At 39.1% G+C, this 16,760-nt stretch overlaps 2 protein-coding genes across 2 annotated transcripts; both read right to left on the bottom strand.

Moving 5' to 3' along the window:
• Nucleotides 1–1,135: 1,135 nt before the first annotated feature.
• On the bottom strand, nt 1,136–4,461 carry LOC146383755 (heat shock protein beta-1-like). The gene is made up of 3 exons (XM_084935185.1): nt 3,772–4,461; nt 3,612–3,675; nt 1,136–2,357 (listed from the first exon to the last, which is right to left on the bottom strand). Exons 1-3 carry the CDS (start codon nt 4,154–4,156, stop codon nt 2,198–2,200), a joined length of 609 nt encoding a protein of 202 aa, XP_084791311.1. The 5' UTR covers nt 4,157–4,461; the 3' UTR covers nt 1,136–2,197.
• Nucleotides 4,462–5,408: 947 nt separating this feature from the next.
• Nucleotides 5,409–16,562, bottom strand: LOC146383754 (sushi domain-containing protein 2-like). The gene is made up of 16 exons (XM_084932462.1): nt 16,502–16,562; nt 15,942–16,140; nt 15,619–15,770; nt 15,350–15,517; nt 15,085–15,259; nt 14,492–14,693; nt 13,449–13,534; nt 11,675–11,943; nt 11,460–11,594; nt 11,194–11,349; nt 10,146–10,394; nt 8,985–9,168; nt 8,531–8,625; nt 8,270–8,449; nt 6,521–6,617; nt 5,409–6,381 (listed from the first exon to the last, which is right to left on the bottom strand). The coding sequence occupies exons 1-16, from the start codon at nt 16,560–16,562 to the stop codon at nt 6,345–6,347; spliced, it is 2,445 nt and encodes an 814-aa protein (XP_084788588.1). The 3' UTR covers nt 5,409–6,344.
• Between the last annotated feature and the right edge of the window lie 198 nt (nt 16,563–16,760).

Raw genomic sequence — 16,760 nt, 5'->3', positions numbered from 1 at the left:
ACATGCCCTAACACTGGCAGGTGTTATGACCTTTATACTAATACTAGGGCTTGATACATGCTACAGACCATCCAGGAAGTTTTTACTTTTTATTAGCCTGTTAAACACTAATGTGTCTGTGCATTGTAACCATATAGTTTATGAATGCACTTTGCTAATCAAGCTAGCTAGCATTATGCACTGTTAGGGGTGTGGCTGCCATGTGTGAAAGAAGTGAAAGATGAGAGACATTTTTTCCTGTTCATTTGCAGATGCTTCCAGTGGTTTAGTGGTTGATAAATTTGCTTAGAAAGCAAAAGGTCAATAGTGTACTTCCACTTTGGAAACTCCAAACGGGTTGCATCAGGAAGGACATCTGGTGTAAAACTGCCAAATCAAGCATGCCTATGACAAGGGAGCAGCTGAAACAACTTTTAGAGTTTATTGGTAAAAGACCCCAAATATTTGGCTGATTTGTTTCAATTGTTAGTACATTTTGTTTTTAGCTTGTTTTTTCCTAGCTAAAGTTAGCATCATATTTAATATTTGAATTATGCATGCACTTTGTTACCAAATTAGCTACATGTTAGCATTAACACTGGGTAAATCCCAGGATCTACCCTTCCCTCCAAATATGCTCATGATGGAGTTAACAGACAATCATGCCAGAAACCAAACTCAAGTATTTAAAAAAATGGTAAAAAACAAATATGAGTGGCACCCGATTTTAATTTTATTTTTTAAATGTTGACTTTCTCTAGTTTTGAACTGGCTTTTCACATTGGTAGTAAATGCTAGTAAAGGACTTTGCAAATGTACAGTTCTTTTCACAATTTGTATCTTAAGTACATGTAATTAACAGTATTTTCTATTTCAGAAAAAGCATGCTGACTGCCATTCATCTGTTTCTTTGTGACACTTGATTTGCCGCTTTCTACTGATCAAATGACGCTCACAAAAATGTCAAAATCTCATACTTTCACTGTGCCTTCTGTTTTTTCACCCCAAACATTTGTCATGTAGTATTCTGTTTCAACAGTAGATGTCACCCTTGACTTCAGCATGGGGACAGACTTTTTTAGACACTTTCAAGCCAAGATGAAACTGCCACTGTGTTGTGCAACTCTTACTCAGGAAAAAAAAAGTCACACCCAAATGTGTGCAGAAATATTTATTGTAGCAAGCTCAACATCACCAAGAATATGACAATGACCACACGTGTTGTCGGGATCTATTATTGCCGAGTTCTGAAGGCTGTGAACTGATGGAGAATTTTAAATGGAGTCTATGAGCAACACTGCTCGTGTCTCCTATGAACCTTTTGGTCTGTAGACCATTAGAGAGAAGTAAGTCTGTCCTCCCACAGTATGAGCTAGGGGATGTCCCTACAGATTGCCTCACAAATTGCACACACTGAGCCATCACATTGCCGTAAGAGTCCCAGATAGCAGACAAATCTTGGCTACGTTTGGGGGAGCCTGACTCACCCTAAGTTGGCATGGCCCTATCTTAAATGGACTGGAGAAGAAAAGTAACATTACACATCACTTTTTCCATTTAGTGTTGATGAAGAGCTTTATTTTATTTTTTTATTTGTAGCTTTTGCTCGTTATTTTATGTATTATAAATCTTTTCAAAAACGAATACTGTGCAACAAGCTTCTAACCTGGAAGGCGTACCCAAGCTGAATAGGTGGTCTTAGAGAAGAGCTGTTTATAAATCTCTACATGATGAAAAAAGTCTCATGAGGAGGAAATAAATTCCCTAATGTGACTCTAAGTAGAACTTCAATGCCCTCTTGTGGACTGTTTGACAAGAATTTTCTGCATACCTTAAGAAGCACAGCTACTACAGATTAAACTGATTTCTCTTAATCCTGCAATCTGCCAAAGTAAGAATGCATTTATGAACAGAGGATGATGTTTGTTTGTTATTTTCATTTGTTAGGGATTATGTGATATCAGGACAGCTTTATAATGCTGCTTCGTCAAGAAACCATCATATCAAATTTCAGGTCAAACTCATAAATCTAATCTTGATCTGAAAACATATGAAGTGTCACATTATTATGTTGAACAGTATGAAATGTTCTCTAGTGGAAATAAACCAGCCTGGTTAGTAAATTTGCAATGCTAGAACAATTACGTTTTCTCTTTAGGTCAGTGCTGCAAAGGTTGCTACGCATAACCTGAGCTACATCAAGTTCTGCTCACTGGTTTCACTTTTGTTCATCCTGCTTCTGTCTGATCTGAACTGGTATGACAATCTCATTGCCTGGGATGCTGCTTGATGTCCCTGGCACGGGGGCCTCTACAGACAGGACTCCATCTGCAGACAGGGATGAACTGATCTGCTGCAAGTCAACCCCCTGTGGCAACCTTAATGAAATGAAAAGAAAGTTGGTAAGCAACTAACAGAACAGTGTATTTGTAACATATATATGTTTAACACATTTTGAGAGACTAATTAAATAGATTACAACCTATATATATATCAATGAACTCTATTATTGCTGCAGAATCATCTGTGTATGTGTTGATATTCTCACCTTCTGTAAGCTATACATACTGTTTAAAAGTATTGTGCCACCCCTCATTTCTTTATATTTTCCTTCCAAGGAATCAGATTTTCTTATAATTTCTGAAAGTGATCTTGAGCAATAGCCATCCAATAGTTTCTGAAGGTCTTTCAAAGTTTCTCCTTTTTTAAGCTGGCATATCTCAGCCTAGTGTGCAGTGTGTCCTTAAAAAAGTTGAGGAAATTGAAAAACTGGAGGACAAAAGAAGAAGTGGCAAGCATAAAACACCGTCTAAAGCAGATGACCGGTATCTGAAAAAGATGTCCTTAAGAAACAGGGGGGAAATCCAGCAAAGACAAAACGTAGGACCTAGCGGGTGCAACTGATCCTTCTGTTGATTTGCGTGTTCACCAGAGCCCGGACCTAAATGTTTTTGAAGCAGTGTGGACTCATGTTAACAGAGAAGAGAACAAAAGGCAGCCAACATCCAAAGAAGAGCTTTGAATGTCCTTCAAGAAGCCTGGAGAACTGTTCCTTAAAACTGCTTAAAGAAATTCTCAGAAAGCTTGACTAAGAGTTCAAACTGTGTAGACAGATAAAGGTAGTCATACTAAATATTGACTTTCAAGCTCATTCGAATGATAAAAACTCTGAACGGAAAACTCTTATATACTTAATGTTTGCATGTATGTTTTAATGGGGCTGTTGTCCACATCAGCAAACTCCATACCCGATACGCACGTGTTTTTATGGTGTGAAGATATGAAGTTTCATGTGCTTCTCTGTGCTGAGGTGTGGTTTTTTTTCTGTTCTCAAACTGCTCTCCTGTAGGAGCTCAGTCTGAGAGGAGTTCTTTTTCTCCTTGTCTCCCCTCATGTATTGTTATTTCATTGTTTTTCTTACCATCCTACCTGTTTCCGATCTGTCTTCCCAATGTGATGTAATGCATTTATGGTCGGAAGGGGTCAAATTTTCACTGCAGGTAACATGTATGTGTAACATTGCATGTGACAAATAAAGGCTTGATTGATTGATTAGTAAATCACTACAGCTATTTCCCAATTTACAAGAAAAGATAAGTAGAAATGACTCATAGTGTTCTCTGACAACCTACTTGTATTTACGAGTGAAGCACCTTGAAACCAGTCCATGCTCATCCTGTCTTTCTTCGTGGGTTCCTTGAAATGAAAAACAAGCAAACAAAAGTGCTTTTTACACTTTTCATCACGTATTTCATCATAAATCTATCTTATGATCAAAAAAACTGACACTACCTGATATTTGTAAATAGCCCTCTTTGGTTGTGATTGTGATCTCTTCAGGCGAGAAGTGATTAACATCCAGATTAATCTTCCAGCTGTTTGGCCCTGTTTGGATCTCTGATACTCCACTTGTCAGTTGTCTCAATCCCTTCTGGTCTGTGGGTCGCATACCAATAAATGGGGGGAGAAGGGGACTTTGTGTGTACCCTGGCCATGAGAAAGATGCCAGTCTCTTCTTCGCCCAGTCTAGCCAGTCCAGATCACCGGGCTCCAGGAAGGGTGGAAGACCAAAATCCTGAGCAAAGATACGGCTCGGCTGTGTCCAGTTTGGAAAAGGATCCCATTCCACATCTCGGCGGAAAATTGGACGGGATAATATTTTATTTTCTTCACCCATATCCTAGAAAATCAGATCAATATGAAGGAACAGGTCTGCAAAGAGTATCACTCCACTGTGACAAACAAGTCTTGTCTGATCACCAAGACCCAAACAACAGAGCAGCTGTATTTTTATTGCCCAACAGAAAGTGTGCAGGAGGTCCAAGGAAAGGCGTTCTTTGGCATCTGCATGGTCCAGTCTCACACTTTAAATACCCGGGTGGGTCATTTTAACACTTGCGTGGCAGTAAGAGTGATCTAAAGGATGAGAATGATTTATGAGATGAGCTGGGAGTTACTCCTCTGTTGCCCGGGACATGGAGGGGATAATGCTAATCATTTGTATTTATATCTCTGGAGTGTCTGTGGCAAGTTGTTGGTGAATGACTCTGGAAGCAAGGTTATTCAGCAGAGGCCTCTGCAGTCTTGTCACATACTGGTGCTCTTTGTCCAAAGAAAATACAGCCTTGGGTTGCGTGAGGGAACAGCACGTACATTCAGAGTAACACAGTAAACAACAGTGTTACGTTCACTTTCTGAACCCAAGATTGACTTGAAAAGATGAGATCAAATCGAAAACAATAACGCGATAAACGTGTGGGACAAACTGTTGTTTACCACAAACTAAAGACGTGTTTACAGCCAGGACAAAGCGACAGACTGAGAGACTGACGCCGTGGAGTGGTTGTGAGGAATTTCACATGCACAGATGAATCTGGGCAACAAGGGTGATATGCTGAACAAATAATGAACCGAGCTTGAGATTCATAAATCAACCAGGCATCTGAGGTGGAACTTTACTAATGAATTTATTAATGAGGAAATATCTGAAATCTTTTAAGAGCAAGAAGTCAAATTATCCCCAAAGGGCAGTTAAAGTGCGTTTTAAGGACTGGAAAGATGACATTACATTTATGGATCATCTGAGAATAAATACAGAAAGTTATTATTAGTACTCATATATAGGTATGACTAAAACAATCAGGACTAAATATAATCATTCTTAGGCATACACCTGAGCTGTAAGATACCACGTCTTGGATTTAGTTGCTCTTAACATGTTATAATATTGTTTTCACCATACCAGTGTAAATGTACAGCACTGCAAAAGGCTCAGAAACTCACAGTAACAATGTGATGTTGGGTCTGAGTCATATGTGTGTGCCAAAAAACTGTGGTTAGTTTGATTCAAGAATAAGATTCACCTTCTCATATTATATTTTAATACAGTTTAAAAACAAACAAACAAACAAAAAAACACAATAGCCAACTGTATAAGAGCATTTATTAACATTTAAGAAATACACAACCAAGAAAGTGCAGCGTTTTCTTCTCTAAATACACAATAGTTTAAATATTTATATTAGTTTTTGACATTGTCATAAGAGGAGTGTTTAGGCAGTGGCAAGGAGCAGTTTGCTGGAGTTCATCAGTTTATCTAATAAACTGGGTGCTGTATTTTACTGAATGACTTCATTAAAACAATACAAAACCCAAAAGAAAAGCAACACAGTTTGACTTTTCAACACAAACGGAGGTTAAATGTGTTGCACTGTATGTAGATATTAACTGTACAGAGGAACCTGTTCCCAGAGGAGCAGCTAATCAACAGACTAAGCAACTGTTGGAGCCCTGGGTCCAATGAGTTGGTCGCCCGAGGACCGACAAACTTTAAACTGTCCAAAGTTTGCAATGGCAGTAGGAGAGACCTGACATCTATAAGGGGGACACACATAACTCCATCCAGCCCTGCTTCAAATACTGTGCGCAGTTCTGTTTAAACAAACCCAACAAAAGGCAACAAAAGCAACTCAGCGACTATGAAGAGAAGTTATCTTATTAGGAGTGCTTAAAAATAGTGTTACACAACTACGTGCTGCTAATCAAGCCTTAAATATGGGGGCAGACACTTGTTTAACACATCAAACGTTTTCTTTTGTTTACCATAATTTAACTTAGCCAGCACGGGAGTCAGAATCACGACAACAGCAGTCAACTTGTTAGTGTAGACAGGAGGCTGGAAGAATATAGAAGCTAGCAGTTATAGTATTAACAGTTCACATGCAGTCGACTTGGCCTTGGACATTGTTAATAAATAGACATAGCCTCTTCCATTTCTAGATTAATGTTTTACCCATTGCCTGTTTAGCTAGATTAATGTTTAATCTACATTTATAGGTGTGTCATTGTGGATTCTCCCCTGAGCTCTAATGACTCTCCGTTTCTGCTGAGTGTTCATCTTTTCTGAAATTGAAAGGGATACAAAATAAAAGTTAACTCAACTTTCACTCAGCAACAGGTACTATAACATAATCCTGATAAAATGAGTGCATATTATCACTTTATTCATCCACTAATAAGATTAAGTAATATCTTACTGTACCTTTTATGTTTTCTGGAGTGGAGCACGATTACTGTTATGATCACAATTAGTGTCAGCGCTCCGATGACTGAACCAGCCACAATCCCTGCGGTATTACCTGAAGGCACAGATTTAAATGAGACTCTTTTCCCACTGAGTCAAGTTATCCAGGACTAATGGGAAAAAAATGGGACTTGCTTGTTAAGTGTGTAAGAATCAAACAGGAATCACATGATTCAGAGTTTGATTTAGCTGAAAAACAAAGTAGAAAACATGATCTTTATATGGTTTTTAAAAAAAGGGTGCAAGTCTTATACGAGGGTATCATGTCCACAGTACAGATTTTGTATATTTGCGTGTTTGTTTTTTGTCCTCTCCAGCACACATCAAGTGCAACGAGACTTCTTGGAAAGATCTAAAAATAGCAACTGCCCTGAAAATGATGCAACCGTACATGAAAGGATGATCTTGAACACTAGACTGGCCAAAATTTCCTTCACTTTTCTACTTTGCTTTTTTGTATTGTTGTTGTTTTTACTTTTTTGTTCAGACAAAAGCATCTCAGCAACTATTCTGTAAATTGCTATTACAGACATTTGCAGGTCACAGATGAGAAATCCTGACTGTACCCTGACCTTTCATGTAAGAACATCAGCAGGCCAAATGCGTCATTATCAATAGAAAGATCTACAGCCTGACAATAAATCCTAATGGCTTTGGTAAACCTTTGGCCCTTGAAAGTTTGCAGGTTAGAAAATAATCTCCTGACAGGCATTATATGAGTTCAGTGAAATCTCTTTTGTTACTAGAGTTATTGCTCGTCCTCGGCTTTTATTTTTCTTCTAAAAAAAATTCTATCTGCTGCTGTACAGATGAGGAGAATCACCCTCCCCTTTGATGGCTGATATGGTGGAAAATCGCTTCCAGATATTTAATTTTTGTGACCAGAAAAATTCAAACTGGTATCTCTAAGAGGATCGTGATGTGATGCTTTTACTTTTTCTATGCAAAAAACTGGGCTGTTAATTTAGATTTTCAGTTTAGTCCTCATTCCTTTGAGAGCGGGATGCATGCACAATCTTTCCTATTCTTTGATTCTGCCTTTTCTGTGAAGAGTTCTGTTTTTCATCAAATTTAGGTCATTGCCTGCATATTATCTGATTGAATGGGTGCTGATAAATGCACATCTTGAATGTCTAATCCTATGAGTAACAATTAAAAGCCTTCAATATTTCCTTGGGAAGTTACAGGGCAAGTGTGAGCGCTGAAGCTGAGCTTTTTTTTGCTTATTCGCAAGGTTTATAGTACAAATCCAAACAAGAAATACCGGCAATATATTACAGTTGAAGAAGTAAGAAGATGATTTCTTTGCACTGCATGTTTGTAACTACTAAATAAGTAAATAAACAACGAAAAGGAGGCCTGTGGTAAAAAAAAAAAAAAAAAAAAAAAAAAAGGTGAGAGTGCTGCTTCTTCTTCTGAGGTATTTTTCCAGTGACGCAATTCTTCTTTTTTTCTGATTCTGGGAAAAGAGAGACTGAATTTAAAAATTAGCCATGTAATATGATTGATCAGATCCATCCTCGTGCTAAATCTTTGTTTTTCCAATTTGACACGCTTGTATGTAAGTCGTTTGATGATATTTTTGTGCATTTCACACTCCTGCTCAAAGACGGACACATTTGTCACCAATCATCTGTTGATTTCTGAAGATCAAAATCTTGCTATTTATTGATTTCATCATTTATTGATGTCATGATGTGTCCATACTGGAAGCCACGCAGCGTGTCTCCTCTCCAGACCACTGGCCGTCGGCCTGGCATAGTCGCACTGCTGATCCTTTGAGATTGTAGCCCTCATTGCAGGAAAGCCGCACCTTAGCTCCTTGTAAGTAGGTGGTTCCCTCCTTTTTCCCATTATCAGGTGGTGAAAGCCACCCACAGGATAATACTGCAAAGTATGACAATGTCATACCAAGTGGTACATAATAATCAATGGAATATCTTTTGGATAATTTTTAAAACTTTTTACCTGGTTTTAGATCCTCTACAAGAGAAACATGACTCTGGAAAGACATTCTCGTAGCATTTCCAATTCCTGGACTACGACCTACCAGGATGTCATACCTACAGTACATAAGCAAAGATCAGAAAATGAGATTTTATGTCTTTTAACAAGTTTTGCCATATACCATATTATTTCCCATAATGCTACTCAGTATTTCTCATGTATTCCTGTGTGTGGCAGACAGTCAATGTGTAGTTTTCACACCCAGTGGAGGATAATATAATTGATGCACTGTACGTGTGACATCATCAGTGTGTTAGTAGCCGAATTAAACTTTATGTGCAAAATTAGCACACATTTATTTAACCGTTTAACATTTACTGACATATCTGAAGCAGATATGCTTCATAAAAACATTACACTTACATTCAGTTTGTTATTATAATAATAGAAAGCTAATCAAAGTTTTCACTCATACCTACAGAATTGAGAGCCTTCTCCGGAGCATATCGTTGCTGCCTGATCGGCGAGTGGATCATCTGGACTCTCGGGAACCAAAAACACTGGAATAAAACTGGTGTCATGTCTGGGGGCATGGTAATATGTTTCCAACAAGTATTCTGAATCATAGGTGAACAAGGCAGACTCGTTGGCTATTGCCCCTGTAAGACAAAAACAGAGCTATACTTTCATTTCCCACCACAAATATCATAGAAAAACATGCTCTTAGTATTAAAGCAGACACATCCCCTGACAGAGAGCATTATCACAAAAAACTGATGGATTTAATTCATGTGACATCCTTTGAGGATTAAAAATGAAACCAACCACCACCTACCACAAAACTGCAGTTCCTTGGATGACCACTTGAGGTTAGTCTTTTTTCCTAATTTTGCCATCAAAGCAACAGGGGTAATTTCTTTTAAATAATGACATAAACGTCAGGGTTGGTGTCTAGTTGACTGCACTAACCGACGGTTAAAGAAGTCTGTGTTCCAGTTTCCTTGATTGAAATTTTAGAGTTTTATTTTTATATTACTTTGCCAGTATCTGTCTATGTGCGATGCACTTTGCTAACCAAGCTTTCTGCTGTTTTCATGAAAGCTAGCATTGCACTATACACTCCTGCCTAACAAAAACTGACTGGGTCAATAAACTTCTCAGGAAAGTGTTTACAGCGGTCAGGACAGTAAGCTGCATCTCCACATTCTTCTACAGGGGCAGGAAGTATCGTTGTAACCACAGCTATTGCCCCCTTGTGGCAAGTTTAAAGCACTTCGACACGGATCACACTTATCAGACCTGGAAGATATGTTCAGGTTTTATGTTTATGTTTATTGTGATATCACAGTGGAAAGGTCTCGCTGTCACAGGCTGAGAGCATGGGTGCAACTTGGACAGATTCACCCGTTAACATGCATATCTTTGGGAGGAACTGGAGTACCCAGAGGAAACCCTGCACAGGACTCCATTCTGTGAAGCGACAATGCAAACCACTCTACCCCTGTACCAGTGCTGTTCTGTCTTTCAACCACCTCAAATCTTAGATTTGCCAACTGTTACCCTTACTTCAGAAAAAATAAGTAACAATAGCAGTTTTCCCACAAATTAGTGATGTAAAGGTTTAGCGATTTCTTACAGCTGGCCCCAAAGCTGAACAGCTCCTCTGGATTGCTGGAGTTCTGCACAATACTCCCGTTGCTGAAAACAAGGTCATCTTTGGCATCACCATTCATCTTTCCCAAAAGTCCAAGAGTGGCGTCTTTAAAATCCTCCGGCAGGAGCACAGTGGTTGTCATGGTTCCCTCTCTCTGTCGGACTTCCACCCCGGCTCCAGAGGGAAACATCACAGTCACATTTGTAGACGTAGGAGAAAACAGAAATGCACCTACGAGAGAATAAAAGACAGTTTGTGCCATTAAAACAGTGCTTTATAGATGTCTGCAGTGTTGGAAGAAGTACTCAGCCTTTACTTATATAACATATAAGACAGCACCTGATATAAGTATATGGCTGTTATCCCTTTCGAGATGGTTGCCTTGAGCCTCTTACATTTAAGTCACTCCATGCAAACACCAACCTTTCAAAGTAAAATACAGGAGTCACATGAGTTTTAAAGGACAGCTACTGAGCAAATATTGTGTTGGCGTTGCTGTTTCAATGCACTGCGAGCCACTGCACATTTGCAGATCTCCACAATGGCTTGCCTCACAATGGAGGACATTTGGGCTGGCTGTTGTCCTTCATATGTCAAGACGTTGCAGAAGAGGTCAGCACTGATGGGGAGCAGTTTCACTGCAAGACTGCAAACAAGATGCTCCTGGTCAGGCTCTAAGCCTCATGCTCCTTCTTAATAATAGTGTCATAGCTGTACACGCAAGGCCTCAAGGCCTTCAACACAGAAGCTGATGTTTTTTCTCCACACAAGTATGAACGTTTTGATTGCGCCTTGTGAAACCTGTGAATTCAAATCTTTACAGAAGAAAGCGTAAAACTGGGTTTTTAGCAAACTGATATTGAAAGTAAAATCAGCTGCACAATAGAAAACACAATGTTACAAGAGTACGAGAGCCCACAAGTACACTCACTTCCAAAGAAAATGTTCGGAGTGAATACAGTTTTTAATAAGGGTTCCAAATAAAACCAGTTTGTTTCATCATGAGGAATAAGATAAATCAGTTTCTCACCATTTAAGTCCATCCAGGTCTGCTCAGTAAATGAGAGCGTTTTCTGGTTGAGCAGCACTTCGAGGTCACTGTTACCACTGACCAGCCGTACCTCGATGATGTCAGAGGACGCTTCTCTCATAGCAACAGATGACAGCTTTGTGGCGTTGGTTGTTTCTAATAGTGGTATAATGAGGTAAATAAACTGCTGTAATAGTTTTCTTTCTTCAGTGACAGCATTTGTGGAGCATTGTTCACAGTGGTAGTGTTAAAGTTCATTGGCTCACCCGTCACAGGCTCTGTTCTGCCTTGGATTGTCAGCTGTTTTTCCGCTGATGTCACCAAAGTGTATTCCCCTTTGCCATTGAAGGAGTAGCTAGTGCCGTCGAATGTTATGAAGTGAGGGTCTCCAAAGACCACAGCTGACATTAAACACACAACAAAAATAAAGACACTAAAAACTAATCTTGTGAAACACGCTGTAATACCAGGGCTAACTCACCTGACTCGGGGGACTTGTAACGCCTGCAGTCACTGTAGGGCCGGTGTTTGAAGTAGTAATGGCAGTTGTCAGACCAGAGGCAGCAGTAATAGAAGCTGAGGACATCGTATATCCAGTGAGACTGTCCAGGGATTCGAGGAGGTTTCTTGTAAGGAGGTGAACCCCAGTCATGCGCTCGGTCTGGAGTACTACCCCCAATCGAGTCTGCTGTCAGGACCTGAGCGCCGGTGCTGTCGTAGCAGCACTGCTGTCCTGCTCCGTACTTGGGACTGTGGATAAATTTCCCAAACAGTGTCAGTAAAATCTGTTAAAGCCAAAGGCAAAAAAAATAATTTAAACAAGACTCCACAGTCATTCTAGTGGGTAGCACAAGCTTATGACAAGAACATTTTTTCTAGAGTGTTGGCATTTTTTTACATGTGTAAATAAATAATAAGCTAAAAAGGAAATTCTGAGAATTTTATAAATATGTATTTATAAATCCAAATGCAAGACTATGTTTCTCTAATACATACAGTATGATGCCCACTTTTTAGGCCAAAACACAAAACGTTTTGTGTAATTTTAGGTGCAATCTTAAAAACGTAACTGTGGAATAAATAAACTTTGCACTAATCTAATTAATGAGACAGGAGCATAGGAGCGACACAAACTGATCCAATGTTGAAGACTCAAAAACTCAACTCAAACAAACCAAGTGCAAGTTAGACAGTTCAACAAGCTGAATTGTATGGAAGGAAGCACAGCAGATTTTTTGATTTGACACCATCACAGCCTCACATCTATGTGCTCCCTTCATCACAGGTTATCATAATAACACCAGAACAGAAGTGAATTTCCTTCATAGCCATTATTGCATTTCGTTCCACATCATTACACTTTGGTATTGCCCTAGTTTGTACATTTTAGTCTGATATTACTTGCTAAAAACTACAGTTACAAAGCTGCAAAAACTAAAAATATAAAGCAAAACAAAACGAAAACAACAAAACTTAGACGTCCTATAAAAGCGTAGTTTCTGCAGCCTGCAGATGAGGGTGCTTTTGTGGTATGTGTTCAGTAATATATTGTGTATTTATTGAGTAGGACTGTAGTTAGTCACTTAGCTAGTTAGTTATAGTTATGGGTTATGGGCTATGGTTCGTACCTACATCAAAACTTAACTGGTGTAATGCAGCGGTCCCCAACCTTTTTTGCGCCACGGACCGGTTTATGCCCGACAATATTTTTCACGGACCGGCCTTTAAGGTGTCGCGGATAAATACAACAAAATAAAACTAGTACCGGTACCGAAAAAAAGAAGATTTATTCATAACACACGTGAAAAGACCAAGGAAAACCGAGTTAACGATAAAAACGATAACAAAATAACGCTGGAAACCGATAAAAACCCTGAAAACCATACATTTCGCACCTGAGCCTCAACTCTCGCGGCCCGGTACCAAACGACTCACGGACCGGTACCGGTCCGAGGCCCGGGGGTTGGGGACCGCTGGTGTAATGCATGGTGTTTAACTGCAGTGTCCTGAAAGTAAGTGGATATATGGTAATGAAAGTACAAAGTGTACTACTGCTCACTATCAGCCCAAATATAGTAATAAACAAGTGAAAACATGAGCCCTATTTTGTTATATGATTTGTTTTAACTTAAAACAAATACTTTAAAATGAAAAAAAAACTTTATTCTGCACATATGCTACGTATTTTCTTAATTCGAATGCATATGTGGGGTTTAAAATACTTGAACTTGAACCACTCTAACCAGAAGACTCACCTGGCTTGTATAGCCCTCACACAGTGAACACTCCCAGGATGGTAGGTGCACACACTCCCTTTCTCTATATCACACCCATAGTCAGTCTGAGGAGAAAGATAAAATGTCTGTGACCTGGCAGCCAAATGTGCAATTCACTGTGATCACGTGTTCACTGTAACTTTGAAAACATATCCCATGTCCGGCTTATTGTTGAAAAAATGGAGATGTTATGTTGCAGTTTGTGAATAACTTTCTATTGTGCAACCTGAAGTAAGGAGATCAGCTTCCTGTTTGAAAATAGCAAGTGCTGTGGATGATGGGTAGAGGTGTTGTAACCCAGTCCAGAAGCTTAATTATTCCATGAACAATAAAACCATACAAATTTTTGATTATATTATAACATCCTTATTTGTGAGGCAATAACATCTGAAATGTTCAGCTTTCATGTTCTCATAAATCCCATGATTAAGAGAGACCTTCATGAATTTAAACTGATAAGCAATGACCATTTACAAACGATAACAGCTACTGATAATCATCATAGACATGTGAAGTAATTATACACGTTTAGTTTCTGCATTAAAAATCTAAACTGCTGATGATCTCTCAGTCCCCTAAATCCCAAATATATTTTTTAGGCTTTTTTTAGTTCCAGCTTCTATGCATGAGGTTTTTTTTTTCCAGTGTCTCTCTTCATCTCTTTGTCCAGTGTTCAGTTCATTTGTGTTCAGTGTTTCTATTTATTCCCATGTTTTACTTTGTTTCCCATGCATTGTCTCTGGTTTTACTTCCTGTCTGTTATTTACCTTAACTGTGTTTTGCTGTGTTTAGTTTCCCTCCCGTTTCCACTTAGCTCGTTACCTTGTGTGTATTTATAGCCTCAGTTTGACTGTGTTCTTTGTTTTGTCTGTTAGGTTCTCATGCGTTCTCCATTGTGCTTCCTTTTTACTGTCTGTAGATGTTCCCTTCTTCCTTAGCAGTTGGACTTAAAAAGTACGGTTTTGGCATTGCTGTTACAAATGTGTGCAACCAAGTTTTTATTTTCTGCTCCTCTCACTTACATGAAACCTGCCTGTGTCTGCTCTCGCTTGAGCCAGCGTGCAGGGGCAGTCTATGATCTCACTGAGGAAGTTGGGCAGCTGATTTTCCAGCTCGTCCCATGCCAGACATTTATCCAGGGCCCAGCCTGCTGAGTCCTTCCTGAAATTCTCCTCCAGATGCCACGCCAGAGCGTGATCCTCGGTCCACGCTGCCTGGACATTCCTGAGCATAACCAACAGAACTTTTTGTATACCTCAATTGTAAAAGAGATATTACATGTAGAAATTAAATTTTTAGACTTAAATGTTTTTCAGGCTTCAACTTGTAGGATTTAGGGCATTCTTTTAGCAGAGGTGAAATTTATATCCATGTATATAATTTCTTTTGTGTATAATCAAACAAAATATGTGTATTCATTACTTTAGAAATATCAGAAAGCACACACCAAAGACTAGAGGCTTTTTTACATTTAGAAACGGAGGGTGAAAGGAACCTATCCCCATACGCCACACAGTGGAACACTAAATGCTAATAAATATTGATCTTTGGACGATGAAAATCCTTAATCACTAAAACAGTCGCCTATATAAGCACAGAGAGTGTTTGCACGTACCACATGCCGTCAGGATGGCTGCTGGAGCTGACGCGCACAGAGCCGAGCTCCCAAAACAAAAAGCTGTTCTCGGCTGGTTTGGGCAAAAAGCTGAAGGAGCCATTGTTAGGATGATCCTTTGCAAGAGAGTATAAATACTGCCATTCACCCAGCCAGTCCTCTGTATAGGGCTCTCCTACAGAGAAACACTGTGGTTAAAATCATGTATTTCTCCAGTCAACAAACTCATATGAGCTATAAAGTGTATGTAGAGAATTTCACCAACCTGTCTCCCTGTATCCCCAAAGCTCTATATTGACCTTTTCTGCTCTTACTAAAGAGGTATTCCACGTCATCTCAAGAGTGCCTCCAACATTAGGTGTGCCATAGTACTGCCATTTTGTTGAGTTGTCCAGAATCGCCTTGAACTTAGAATCTAGCTTACCAGTATGAACTGCAACAGCACAAAAAAATCATGGTTAATGTGATCTCCATATCAAATGGAAAATGATGGGTTCTAATAACACCCATAAGAGTGTCTAGCAGGTATTACACCTGAAAGCCAAGTTCCGGCTCTAGTGAATGTAGTGCCATTGTCTGATGAAATCTCAAAAGGAATCCATCCTGTTTCATATAACAGCGGGGAGATACAATGGCCTGTCCCTCCGTCATCCACATATCCCACCGTATTAATGTTGCCATTGAACCTGCCATAATAAAAGAATGATTAGCAGGGTTGTGATCTGTATTTAAACTCTTTAATGTTAACATAAATAACACAGTTGTCCATGAAAGTCCATTGGATTCGGTTATTTTACATGAATAAAATGTTAGCTCAGTGTCCACTTATAAGCTCTACAGAACTACAGATGTCTTACCTGCAGTCAATCTCTGAAGCCGTTTCGAAACTTGCATCAAGTATAATAAAATCTGTGCCACCGAAAACAGACCCAGAATATGGAGATATATCCACGCAGTACTCTTTATAGTCTGCGCAACAGTTCGCCAGAGATGTGCATGTAGTGTGGCATGAACAGGAGTCCAAGTTTTTCCCACAGTTCTTTTCACATGTTTGTCCTGTTCAAAATAAGTGACAGAAGCTCAGGTGTGGAGTCTTGTGTGAAAGAAAAGGCAAAATATTCCACTCTAACCAGTGGATTAAAGTGTTGATTCAGCTGATTTGGCTCATTATTGAACATTATGATGGATTCACGAAATATTTTAATCAGTTTTACATTATTTTGTTATAGTAAAGTAGTATCATTTAAAATATATAGGCTTTTTTGAGAGAACTGTTGTTGCAAATTTACTACTCACTACATCACGATTGAAAACCAGAGATCGCACATTTCTTGATGATGTTGTTATATATATATATATATATATATATATATATATATATATATATATATATATATATATCATACGGTGCACTTACCTGATGTGCTGGAGATGCATGAAAACAGAAGGGCAACTATTACAGCTGTGAACCTTCCCATCATGACAGAGCCAAACTGTCAGCCAAGATTTCGACTACACACTCCTGGCTGCTGTTCTACTTTTGTCCCACATATATATATGCTCAGCATTTTCCTAAACTTTGGACCTTTGATAATCTGCGTGTACAAGCATCTGTTTAATCATCAACAACTGGATAACATTTAAGGCTTAACCTTCACGTGCCTCCTTTCAACGAT

Source organism: Perissodus microlepis, chromosome 7 (assembly GCF_051167445.1).
Source record: "Perissodus microlepis isolate ML-2025 ecotype Zambia chromosome 7, ASM5116744v1, whole genome shotgun sequence".
Classification (NCBI taxonomy): domain Eukaryota; kingdom Metazoa; phylum Chordata; class Actinopteri; order Cichliformes; family Cichlidae; genus Perissodus; species Perissodus microlepis.
Note: the sequence above shows the minus strand (reverse complement) of the source record. Positions and strands in the feature narration are given on the sequence as shown.